The 13910-nt window shown below is 42.1% G+C and overlaps 2 protein-coding genes across 2 annotated transcripts in view; one reads left to right on the forward strand and one right to left on the reverse strand.

The window, feature by feature from the left end:
• LOC133561241 (uncharacterized) overlaps nt 1–5262 on the reverse strand; it is an 86389-nt gene extending 81127 nt beyond the window's left edge. The window contains exons 1-2 of the mRNA XM_061914581.1: nt 5254–5262; nt 4517–4582 (exon numbers count right to left, since the gene is read on the reverse strand). Of these exons, the coding sequence (XP_061770565.1) occupies nt 4517–4580 (64 nt within the window). The 5' untranslated portion in view covers nt 4581–4582; nt 5254–5262. The remainder of the gene's footprint in view (nt 1–4516; nt 4583–5253) is intronic.
• Nucleotides 5263–11011: 5749 nt separating this feature from the next.
• Nucleotides 11012–13910, forward strand: part of LOC133561243 (calcium/calmodulin-dependent protein kinase type 1D-like) — a 102950-nt gene continuing 100051 nt past the window's right edge. Inside the window, exon 1 of the mRNA XM_061914582.1 lies at nt 11012–12005. Within this exon, the coding sequence (XP_061770566.1) occupies nt 11908–12005 (98 nt within the window). The 5' untranslated portion in view covers nt 11012–11907. The remainder of the gene's footprint in view (nt 12006–13910) is intronic.

Consider the following 13910-nt stretch of genomic DNA (forward strand, 5'->3'; position numbering starts at 1 on the left):
GACATCCTTGGTTCAGAGCCCACATAATGGGAAGGAAAAACTCACAACCCAGTGAGATGTCAACGTGAATGACAATGGGAAACCTTGGAGAGGACTGCAGATGTGGGTGATCCCCCCACCCCCCCCTCCTTTGGGGGAGACCAGATGCAATGGACGTCGAGTGGGTCTACCATAATAGTGTGAGAGTCCAGTCCATAGTGGATCTGACATAATAGTGAGAGTCCAGTCCATAGTGGAGCTAACATAATAGTGTGAGAGTCCAGTCCATAGTGGATCTGACATAATAGTGAGAGTCCAGTCCATAGTGGATCTAACATAATAGTGAGAGTCCAGTCCATAGTGGATCTAACATAATAGTGAGAGTCCAGTCCATAGTGGATCTAACATAATAGTGAGAGTCCAGTCCATAGTGGATCTAACATAATAGTGTGAGAGTCCAGTCCATAGTGGATCAAACATAATAGTGAGAGTCCAGTCCATAGTGGATCTAACATAATAGTGTGAGAGTCCAGTCCATAGTGGATCTAACATAATAGTGTGAGAGTCCAGTCCATAGTGGATCTAACACAATAGTGTGAGAGTCTAGTCCATAGTGGATCTAACACAATAGTGTGAGAGTCCAGTCCATAGTGGATCTAAAATAATAGTGTGAGAGTCCAGTCCATAGGTGATCTAACATAATAGTGAGAGTCCAGTCCATAGTGGATCTAACATAATAGTGAGAGTCCAGTCCATAGTGGATCTAACATAATAGTGAGAGTCCAGTCCATAGTGGATCTAACATAATAGTGAGAGTCCAGTCCATAATGGATCTAACATAATAGTGAGAGTCCAGTCCATAGTGGATCTAACATAATAGTGAGAGTCCAGTCCATAGTGGATCTAACATAATAGTGAGAGTCCAGTCCATAGTGGATCTAACATAATAGTGAGAGTCCAGTCCATAGTGGATCTAACATAATAGTGAGAGTCCAGTCCATAGTGGATCTAACATAATAGTGAGAGTCCAGTCCATAGTGGATCTAACATAATAGTGAGAGTCCGGTCCATAGTGGATCTAACATAATAGTGAGAGTCCAGTCCATAGTGGATCTAACATAATAGTGAGAGTCCAGTCCATAGTGGATCTAACATAATAGTGAGAGTCCAGTCCATAGTGGATCTAACATAATAGTGAGAGTCCAGTCCATAGTGGATCTAACATAATAGTGAGAGTCCAGTCCATAGTGGATCTAACATAATAGTGAGAGTCCGGTCCATAGTGGATCTAACATAATAGTGAGAGTCCAGTCCATAGTGGATCTAACATAATAGTGAGAGTCCAGTCCATAGTGGATCTAACATAATAGTGAGAGTCCGGTCCATAGTGGATCTAACATAATAGTGAGAGTCCGGTCCATAGTGGATCTAACATAATAGTGAGAGTCCAGTCCATAGTGGATCTAACATAATAGTGAGAGTCCAGTCCATAGTGGGGCCAGCAGGAGATCATCCCGAGCGGAGATGGGTCAGCAGCGCAGAGATGTCCCCAACCCATGCACAGGCGAGCAGTCCACCCTGGGTCCCGACTCTGGACAGCCAGCACTTAATCCATGGCCACCGGACCTATTCCGGTGGCCATGTCCCCCTCTTCCACAAGGGAGAGGAGGACAGAGGAGAAAATAAAATAAATGGTGGATCACCTGGTCTAAAAAGGGGGTATTTTTAAAGGCTAGGGTATACAAATGAGTTTTAAGATGGGACTTAAATGTTTCTACTGAGGTTTCATCTCTGTTAGCGGCCGGGCAGTCCAGAGTACTGGAGCTCGAATAGAAAACTGCTCTATAGCCTTTGATTGATTGATTGATACTTTTATTAGTAGATTGCACAGTACAGTACATATTCCCTACAATTGACCACTAAATGGTAACACCCCAATAAGTTTTTCAACTTGTTTAAGTCGGGGTCCACGTTAATCAATTAATTCAGCCTGCAGACGTTTTTTGGACACTTGGAATCACTTAAAAGCCGGAGTTCTTTAAACGCAGATTTCTTGCCGGGACATATGGTAAACCACAATCGGCAAGATAGGATGGACTTAGACCGGGTAGTATTTTATAAGTATGTAGTAAAACCATGAATTGATTTAAGTTGAAAAACTAATCCGGGTGTTAGCATTTAGTGGTCAATTGTACAGAATATTATGTACTGTACTGTGCAATCTACTAATAAAAGTATCCATCAATCAATCAATCAATCAACCTTGAAGTTACATCTTAAGTGCACAGGAAGCCAGTGCAGATGAGCCAGTATATATATACATATATATATATATATATATATATATATATATATCCATCCATCCATCCATTTTCTACCGCATATGTATATGTATGTGTTTAACGGTGAAGAAAACAGAATATCCTCATGCTTGATTAAATGATGAATGAAGTGTTGCAACAGCGCCTGTTGCTGGCGAGAAGTGGTATTTACGGTCACCTGTAGGAAGTCCTCAGAACTGGTGAGACACGTTTTTGTATTGATTACTCATTAGTGAATATTGACTGTTTATATTTTGATTAGTACTTTGTAACAGACACATAAAAAGTTTCGCTAATTGGTATTGACCAAAACTGTATCCTAGAGTGATATTTTAAAGACATTAACACACTTTTACTGTGTAAACTAATTGGTGATTATTGATGTGTTATTTAGAGAATCCCGTGACCCAGGTGGACTCACTATCTCACAATTTGCACTGTTTTACAGCTAATATTATATTTCATGCCACTGTGTTTGTTTGGCTGTTGACATATTTGTCCTCACCTATTGTTATGATGCTAATGCTAATGCTAGCGTGGCTAGGCCGCAGCCTGCTTTATCAACCGCATGGTTTGAAGCAGCCATTTTGGATGCGAGGTGTGTTTAGGGACATCCTGCAAAATGTAGTTTCTCTAAATTTACTGTGTGTTTTGCATATAAAAAAAAAAGGATTATTGTTAATTTGAGCACACCATTGTCAGTACATGTGAAACCATTGAAGAAATTAATATGATAATTAGTATAAAGATTTGGTCTAAACACTACGATCACACCGTGAATGCGTGGGTTCCCTCCGGGTACTCCGGCTTCCTCCCACCTCCAAAGACATGCACCTGGGGATAGGCCCCTCCCACCTCCAAAGACATGCACCTGGGGATAGGCCCCTCCCACCTCCAAAGACATGCACCTGGGGATAGGGCCCTCCCACCTCCAAAGACATGCACCTGGGGATAGGCCCCTCCCACCTCCAAAGACATGCACCTGGGGATAGGTTGATTGGCAACACTAAATTGGCCCTAGTGTGTGAATGTGAGTGTGAATGTTGTCTGTCTCTCTGTGTTGGCCCTGCGATGAGGTGGCGACTTGTCCAGGGTGTACCCCGCCTTCCGCCCGATTGTAGCTGAGATAGGCGCCAGCGCCCCCCGCGACCCCGAAAGGGAATAACCGGTTGAAAATGGATGGATCACACCCAAATGTAACATGTTGTTTGTACAATGAAACTATGGTTTGTTATGTCAAACATCAGAACTGTGACGCCTCCAAACTGAGAATCCCGTGACCCAAGTGGACTCACAATCTCACAATTTGCACTGTTTTCCAGGACACTGTAATAAAAGAAATTCATAATCCACCTGGTGCCAGTGATATGTTGAAGCCACAGCAGTCTGGAGCTGCATTTTGCCACATACAGTTGTGGACCGTCACATATATATATACATATATATATATATATATATATATATATATAAATTCATAATCCACCTGGCACCAGGTGGATTATGAATTTCTTTTATTACAGTGTCCTGTAAAACAGTGCAAATTGTGAGTCCACCTGGGTCACGGGATTCTATATATACATACATATATATATATATATATATATATATATATATATATATATATATATATATATATATATATATATATATATATATATATATATATATATATATCTCAAGAATCCACACACAGGCTGTTTTGGATGATGTGGTTCTTTACTGGTAGCTACAATGAGTGATGGGAATGCACATACACACAATATGTGGTTAGCACCTCTGCTGGTTTCCATGTCATTAGCAGAGTGCAGGAAGTCTGCTTAATTACATAACATTTTCATATTTTTACAAATACATGAAATACAATTACAGGTGTAACTTAATACAATAGTTTCTAACAGTATACTTTTTTCGTGTGATCGTATAGTGGTTTTAACATGCTTTTATCTTCACTGGTATTACAATCAATTCAATACAATATATCTTTAACTTGTGTTTTAACCAACATCATCCTTTTTTTTTATATATATTTATGAAATAGAAAAGTACAAAATACAATACAATACATGACACAATCATTAAATGGACTTTTAGCACCCTCTGGTGGCGACTAGCGAAAATGACAGACCACGTTGCGTCCATGCCAAAATGTCGGGACAATTCAAACTTAAACATGAAGGTACGGACACGTAACACGCACATAGTGCAACAATTATTACCTGCAATGAGTGATCGGAATGCACATACACACAAAATGTGGTTAGCACCTCTGCTGGTTTCCATGTCTATAGGGAAAATAATATGGACTTCAGTGCAACATAGTAGTACATCTAAGGTGAGCAACAACTAATAATATGGACTTCAGTGCAACATAGTAGTACATCTAAGGTGAGCAACAACTAATAATATGGACTTCAGTGCAACATAGTAGTACATCTAAGGTGAGCAACAACTAATAATATGGACTTCAGTGCAACATAGTAGTACATCTAAGGTGAGCAACAACTAATAATATGGACTTCAGTGCAACATAGTAGTACATCTAAGGTGAGCAACAACTAATAATATGGACTTCAGTGCAACATAGTAGTACATCTAAGGTGAGCAACAACTAATAATATGGACTTCAGTGCAACATAGTAGTACATCTAAGGTGAGCAACAACTAATAATATGGACTTCAGTGCAACATAGTAGTACATCTAAGGTGAGCAACAACTAATAATATGGACTTCAGTGCAACATAGTAGTACATCTAAGGTGAGCAACAACTAATAATATGGACTTCAGTGCAACATAGTAGTACATCTAAGGTGAGCAACAACCAATTCAAAACGAAAATTCCACAACATGGCATTTCAACTTCTGTTAAATAACTGTGTATCTTACAATCAACATCACGTTAGCTTTAGTGTCATTTACAATACTTTGTGGAGCAATATCGGAACATGTCTTACCTTTAGCAGAGTGCAGGAAGTCTGCTAATAGCTTCCGGTTTCAGGTCATATTTACAGATTTTCAGGTACCAGCAGATGGCGCAATTGGACCTCATTGCATTACAAAACAATATACATATTTTCTATACCCGTTACACACATATATATATATATATATATATATATATATATATATATATATATATATATATATGTATGTGTGTGTGTGTGTGTGTGTGTACAGTACAGGCGTAATATGATCAAACTTTCTTTTTGTTGTCAAGTCTAGCAGCCGCATTTTGTACCAACTGCCTTCTGCTCACATATCCACTCTGCTCTCAAGTCTCAGGAATGGATTGGGCTTTTTTTACCTAAAGACTCCAATCACGCCGGCAGCTCAACGAGCTCCACCACTTCACAACGTGTGTGTGTGTGTGTGTGTGTGTGTGTGTGTGTGTGTGTGTGTGTGTGTGTGTGTGTGTGTGTGTGTGTGTGTGTGTGTGTGTGTGTGTGTGTGTGTGTGTGTGTGTGTCTTTCCTCCCCACTCTGCTGAATTGAGCTAGCAATTACAGGGGTTATCTTTGTCATTCTCCTGAGGTATCAGCAGTGTCCTGCTCTGACCCGTGTTGTAGTGACTTCATCCACAGCAGGCTTCCCTCCCTTCCCACAGCCCAGCGCTAAATAAGCTGCACTCATTCTATTTCACATTTGTTCCACCTATAAGCCGCAGATTTATACCTTGTGAAAATAGGTTATTTATGTTTATTTACATACCCTAATTCAGGGGTGCCCACACTTTTTCTGCAGGCGAGCTACTTTTCAATTGACCAAATCAAGAGGATCTACCTCATTCATATATATCATTTATCTGTATTTATTTATGAAAGAGACGTTTTTGTTAACAAGTTAAATGTCTTTAATGATAATGTGTAACACATATAAATGTCTTTATTTCACAAAGACAAGAATAGAAGTTGGTGTATTACCTGATTCTGATGACTTGCATTGATTGGAATCAGACTGTTGTGATGATAATGCCCACCTTTTTGAATGGAGGAGAAAAAAACAGTCCTCCTTTCTGTACAATACCACATGAAAGTGGTTGGTTTTTGGCATCTTGTTTGTCCAGCTTCCATACACTTTACAAGAAAAACATTGGCGGCAAATTCCGTAGCTTGCTCGCTTGTGCACGCCAGCTTTCCGAGACTCTTATTTTGTTCGCGCATGCAGCATGAAGCAGCGCTTTTATTGTGAAGATAGGAACTGTGCGGTCGGCATTTAGAATTTTGACAGAAAGTACAGCGCGACAAGTCTGTTGAAATAAAAAGTGTTTCTCGCCTTCCTCTCGGTCATTTTTTCTTAATGATGTGGCAGCAGCCAGCGTCATTTCACAAGACCCTCGGGGGCCGTGAATGTCAATCAAGTGACGTCTTGGGGAAGATTGATGATCGCTAATTTTAAGTTCTATTTTTTTAAAAGCCTGGCTGGTGATCGACTGACACCCCCTCAACCCCCCCGCGGTCAACCAGTAGCTCGCGATCGATGTAATGGGCACCCCTGCCCGAATTGTTTCTAAACAGTGTCTGTAACAGGGCAGTAAAACGGTGGATCAAGCAAAACAGAAGTCATGGTCATGACCACAGATATATACATTGTGAAATTAGATATTTATGTTTATTTACATACCTTAATTGTTTCCAAACGCTGTTTGTAACAGGGCAGTAAAACGGGGGATCACACAAAACAGAAGTCATGGTCATGGAGCCACTAGCTGCAAAAGCTAGCTCTCTAATCAGCTAAAAAGACTCAATAACTCCACGCTGACGTTTTGCTGAATTTACTGAGGAATTAGTGAAAGAAGTGAAACAATACAAACAGAATGTAAGTTAATAATACCAACACAGACACTCATAAACGTGTTAGCATATTAGCTAATGCAAACAACGCGAGCGTGATTACATTACGATAGCGCATAGAAATATGCATGAAAACACTCCTACAGACATCATGGGACGCTTTAGTCAGTAAGAATAGTTTTATTTATATTGTAAAACTTGCAAACAATTGCTTGGAGCGACAAATGAAGAATATGTACAAGTAGAAATGCTATGGATGGATAGAAGACCAAACGGCACTCGATGGAAGGACACTGCAGCACCTGCAGTGAGCCAACCCGTCCAAAAGATGGCACCATTGCACAAACAATCACACACCATTTTAGTGTTTGCATGTTTTATTCCAAGCTATTCGCATTATTGCAGTCAATGAAGAAAATCCAGACATAAACCGCAGGGTTTAAAGTGTAGGGAACGAGTGGCAGTTTATAGTCCGGAATGAAGGACTCAGCAGGAGGACAGGAGGACAGGAGGAGGGCAGGCCCAGGTCTTTTCCTTGGCCACCACTAAAGAAAGGCTGCAGTGCTTTGCAGGCAGAATACTCATGAGCAGCCTCAACTCTATCTCTGTGTGCGTGTGCGTGTGTGTGTGTGTGTGTGTGTGTGTGTGTGTGTGTGTGTGTGTGTGTGTGTGTGTGTTTGTGTGTGTGTGTGTGTGTGTGTGTGTGTGTGTGTGTGTTGAGCAGCCTGAGATGACCGCAACGCCCGCAGCTGTCAGACTACAGGAATCAGCGACTTAAAGGCCTACTGAAAGCCACTACTAGCGACCACGCAGTCTGATAGTTTATATATCAATGATGAAATATTAACATTGCAACACATGCCAATACGGACGCTTTAGTTTACTAAATTACCATTTTAAATTTCCCGGGAGTTTCGTCTTGGAAACGTGGTGTAATGATGACGTGTACGCAGGACGTCACAGGTTTTTAGGAAGTATGAGCGCTGCACACACACACAGCTAAAAGTCGTTTGCTTTATCGGCATAATTCCACAGTATTTTGGACATTTGTGTTGCTGAATCTTTTGCAATTTGTTCAATTAATATTGGAGAAGTCAAAGTAGAAAGATGGAGTTGGGAAGCTTTAGCCTTTAGCCACACAAACACACGGTGATTCCTTGTTAAAAATTCCCGGAGCTGAAACTTCACTATGGATCAGAGCAAGGTCAAGCAGACATGGATCCCTACCCAATGTCAACCAGCAGGTTTCGGTGAGAAAATTGTGGTTAAAAAGTCAGTTCTTACCGGATATCAGCTGAGCTTGTGTCGTCTGTACAGCTGCCGTCGACACCCATGAGTCATGATGTCAACACACCCGTGGACACACCCCTCCGACTATCAGGTACTTTTAAACTCACTAAAACACTAGCAACACATGATGTCAACACACCCGTGGACACACCCCTCCGACTATCAGGTACTATTAAACTCACTAAAACATTAGCAACACAATAGAAAGATAAGGGATTTCCCAGAATTATCCTAGTAAATGTGTTTAAAAACTTTGGAATACGTCCCAATGCTATCGCGTTTTTTGTTTTTTTTTCTAGTCCGTCATTTTCAATATCCTCAAATATGTGAGGCGCTCTCACACTTGTGATGTCATCGTCTGCGACTTCTGGTAAAGGCGAGGCTTTTTCAGGAAGTACCAAAAGTGGCCAACTTTATGGTGGATGTTCTCTACTAAATCCTTACAGCAAAAATATGGCAATATGGTGAAATGATGAAGTATGACACATAGAATGGAGCTGCTATCCCCGTTTAAATAACAACATCTCATTTCATATGCAAACATCGGCATAGCTCAGTTGGTAGAGCTGTCGTGCCAGCAACTTGAGGGTTCCAGGTTTGATCCCCGCTTCTGCCGTTGTGTCCTTGGGCAAGACACTTGACCCACCTGCTCCCAGTGCCACCCACACTGCTTTAAATAAAACTTAAATATTGGCTTTCACTATGTAAAGTGCTTTGAGTCACTGGAGAAAAGCGCTATATAAATATAGTGTTCACTTCATCTTCTCATATTGCTGCATTGCAGTGACGAGCTGTCAGGGGAGGCAAGTGAGACAGTGCCTCACCTGCCATCAGGTGGCTTAACCATGAGATGTTCCAAAACAAAGTATTAAAATTAGTTTTAATATCTCTCTTTTGGTTTATTCTTTCTATGTGATTATGGTGTGGTTCCTGTTTATTTTGATCATTTTCATGGTCAATAGCGCGGAATTTCTATGTTTCCTGATCAAAACAATGCAGCAGATGAGAAGTGAGGCAGGCACAGGTGGTGCCTCCACGGCTACACACAGTGGGTATTGGGCGTGTGCGTGCGAGGGGGCGCATGCTTGTTGCCCCATGGAAAAGGCAGGTCTTGAGGCAGCAAGTACCTCTGCCTCAAGGTAGGGGGCGATATATTGTCAACTTGCAGTTGAATGCCTCTGACTGGCCACACTGGGAGAAGTGAGGGCACTCAAGCTAGCAGACACAGCTCTCTTCAGCGGATGCCAGCATTTTTTTCTTTTTAACTGTATAACAAACATGGCATTTTTATTAAAGTAAGCCAGCGTTTGCGGTGCAAAAATATGGTTTAATTTCTTGGAATGAAATGAATGTTTGTGCCAATATGGAGGATTATATACTGGATCCAAGATGAAATACTTCTCTAAGCTGGACTTGAAGACAAAATGAATGCGATCATACAAAGTATGTTTTCATAGAGGATAGTTATTGCTGCTTCACGTTCAAACAGAAAGGTAAGATAAACTCACAATACTTGATTTATTTTGTTAAAAGCAAATAGGACCAAAAAGTATTTAATAACAACTTTATCAAACAGTCACTGCTGCATTCATTGCTCTGCTGGAAAAGCACTAAGATCTTTTCAATGAATGTGCAGGTGACAGCGTTGCTGCCATCAAGATGGACACACGCAGCCAGGGAGATACAGGAAACAGGAGCCGGTTTTCTTTCACAATAAGAGCAAAAGTACACGTTTGCTCGTACAAACAACACATTTGTATATTCTGCTGTAATAAAGGCTGTTGGGGATCCATTTGCCAGTCGGGATGGGACGTACATGGACGAATCGACTCTTTCGAACGGCTCTTTTCAGCAAATGACGAGAGCTGATCCTCAGTTGTCAGCACTTCCTTTTTGAAGACTTTTTATGCACATGTATATTTAGTTATAGAAGTGGGAAAATTAACAGTTTTTGGGTGAACATTTTTTTTTATTTTACTCAAAAAATATAGAAATATGTACATATATTTAGAAAACGTATTGTCAGGTGAATTATTTTAAAGCAGTGTTTTGTTACCATAGGGCCGCCAACATATGTTTCGGTCCGCAGGTGTAATACACTTTTCCACCACCTGCGGCAGTAGTGACAATATCAAACAAGTTTTTTAAGCACAAAAATGATGACTATGAAACTATTTTAAATGGCACTTAAAATGTATTGACAGGTTATTTTAGAAAATATATTCCTTGACGGAGAAGCAGCTGGAAGGAGATAGCGTTGAAGTCCTCTCTGCAAGGTATTATTATTATTATTATTACTTTGTAACACTACTGTACTACAATCTATTGTGCAATGGTTCTTATCTGGCTTTTTGTTTGCACTTTTGTGGGAGGCCAGCACCGACTCACAGGAGGAGATGGCATTGTGTGCTGGAAGAGGAGTTTGGAGTCAAGAGCAGTAAATATAAATATAAATATATATTACAGAAATTAAAATGTGGTCTGATTTGTCATGTATTAATCATAAATGACTCTGTCTGTACCAGTTCTTAATGTGTGCTCTTATTGTGAAAGGGGCGGCAGGAAGTGGTCGCACTTGCTCTAAGCGTGCGGGTGCGGGAGGGAGAGAGAGAGAGAGAGGGAGGGAGGAGGCAGCAGGCAGGGACACAGACTCACACGGTCCTAGTCCTAGGAAGACTCACACAGTCCTAGTCCAAGGTGGAGGACTCACTTGGTCCTAGGAGAAGGATTCACATGGTCCTAGGAGGAGGACTCACATGGTTCTAGGAGAAGGATTCACATGGTCCTAGGAGGAGGACTCACATGGTCCTAGGAGGAAGACTCACATGGTCCTAGGAGAAGGACTCACATGGTCCTAGGAGGAGGACTCACATGGTCCAAGGCGGAGGACTCACTTGGTCCTAGGAGAAGGACTCACATGGTCCTAGGAGGAGGACTCACACAGTCCTAGGAGGAGGACTCACACGGTCCTAGTCCAAGGCGGAGGACTCACTTGGTCCAAGGCAGAGGACTCACATGGTCCTAGGAGGAGGACTCACACAGTCCTAGGAGGAGGACTCACTTGGTCCTAGGAGGAGTACTCACACGGTCCTAGGAGGAGGACTCACATGGTCCTAGGAGGAGGACTCACTTGGTCCTAGGAGGAGGACTCACATGGTCCTAGGAGGAGGACTCACTTGGTCCTAGGAGGAGGACTCACATGGTCCTAGGAGGAGGACTCTCTTTGTCCTAGGAGGAGGACTTGCTTGGTCCTAGGAGGAGGACTCACATGGTCCTAGGAGGAAGACTCAAACGGTCCTAGGAGGAGGACTCTCTTTGTCCTAGGAGGAGGACTCACTTGGTCCTGGGAGGAGGACTCAAACGTTCCTAGGAGGAGGACTCACACGGTCCTAGGAGGAGGACTCGCTTGGTCCTAGGAGGAAAACTCACACAGTCCTAGGCGGCGGACTCACATGGTCCTAGGAGGAGGACTCACACGGACGTGTGTGTTAGTCCACACTTCCTAGTCCAGAGGAGTCAGGCAGCCGTCATGGCGCGGGAGAGCGAGGAGGACGTGCGGGGTCAGACCTGGAAGAAGCAGGTGGACGACATCAAGAAGGTCTTCCATCTCAAGGAGGTGCTCGGCACGTGAGTACTCTCACTTCTCACCTGTCACCTCTCACCTCTCACCTGTCACCTCTCACCTGTCACCTCTTACCTGTCACCTCTCACCTGTCACCTCTGTGACGTCACATTACTGTATATTTACATTACATTAAAATTAACATGAAAAAGACATTCGGAAAATATTATGTAAACAAAAAAAAAAAGGAAATTTGAATCCAAAAATGTGTTATGCCAAACATAAACCTAAATACTGCCATTTTGATGACATCACTTCCTGTACACACGTGCACGGCTGTGTGTGTGTGTGTGTGTGTGTACAGTATGTATGTGTATATACAGTACAGGACAAAAGTTTGGACACACTTGTCCTCGTTCAATCTTTATTTGCATGACTATTTACATTGAAGATTGTCACATCCAAACTAGGAATGAACACATGAGAAGTTATGCACTTAACAAAAAAAGGTGACATAACTGAAGAGATGTTTTATATTCTAGTTTCTTCAAAATAGCCACCCTTTGCTCTGATTACTTTCTCGCACACTCTTGGCATTCTCTCCATGACCTTCGAGAGGTCGTCACCCAGAATGCTTTTCACCTGCCAGGTGTGCTTGAGGCTCATCCTAATCAGAGCACAGGGCGGCTATTTTGAAGGAACTAGAATATAAAACATATTATCAGTTATTTCACCTTTTTTTGTTAAGTCCATAACTCTACATGTGTTCATTCCTAGTTTTGATGTGAATAAGCGGTAGATAATGGATGGATGGATATATATATATGTGATGTACAGTTTTTTAGTTTTCATGTCCGTTGATCATGTTTTTGTTTGGCCATGTGCTCTTTGTTATTTGGACACTCAGTTCCTGCTTTTTCACTCTTGTTTTGTCACCAGAGCAACAATTAGTTTCACCTGTGTCGCACCTCTTTTCACTAATCATGTCTATTATTTAAACCGACAGTTGCCAGGAAGTCAGCCTGGCGACTTTACCTCCACTCTGCTTCAAGTCATGTTTACAGTTTCATGCTTAGTTCACGCTGCTTGTTTCATAGTCCATGCTGCCCTGTTCACCTCATGGCAAGTCAGTTGTGTTTATTGATGCCCCAGTTAGTGTCTTTTGTTCTTTTGTCCACAGTTCTGCCTTTGTGCTGGTTGTTGTTTTTATAGCCAAGTTTTGTACTTCCGCCCTTGTGCGCGCCTTTTGTTTATTCCTTTTCTTAGTGTTAAAATAAAGATGTCTTTACCTTCACACCATGTCCGGTCCAAGTTCACTTGCATCTGGGGAACACAACCCCCCCCCAGCCCCCCCCCCCCCCCCCCATAGTCCATGTCCTGACATTAGTAAAATAAGGACTTAAGTCCAGGCTAGAAGCAATGATTGATGTTGACGTCGATTCTTAAGAGAAACTCTGCTTCACTGCACAAACTTTTTGCTCTACACCATCACATACAGTAATAACAATCATGTACAGTAATAACAGTCATCTTTTAGCCACCTGCTGTAATTCCTGCAGGGGATTTTCTTGTTGACAAAAGAGCCACAAGTCCCACTTTCATGCCCACTTGTGTTGTTGACACTGCTGTGTCTGCAAGGAGGAGGGAAGAGGGAGACCTTGCCCATGTCCTTCTTCTTCTTCTACGTCCTTCCTGTCCCCGTCTGCTCTGCTTTGGACGGCGGCCTGCAGGCCACGTGGGGCGGATGCAGATTAGGATTAAGTGTGCAGGGATTAGAGGCCGCTTGTGTAATGAAGCTGCAATGAAGGCAGTGATGCGGACGTCCTGTGGCCGACACAAAGTGCTGACATCAGCACAGGAGAGGAAGGCAAACAACTTGTTTATTGCCAACAAGCAGTCATGGAGGACGCCTTGTTCATTGCAGGCTGCAAAACATGTCTGAAGAAGAAGGAGGAAGATCAGAAGTAGAA

This window comes from Nerophis ophidion, linkage group LG10 (assembly GCF_033978795.1).
Source record: "Nerophis ophidion isolate RoL-2023_Sa linkage group LG10, RoL_Noph_v1.0, whole genome shotgun sequence".
Classification (NCBI taxonomy): Eukaryota; Metazoa; Chordata; class Actinopteri; order Syngnathiformes; family Syngnathidae; genus Nerophis; species Nerophis ophidion.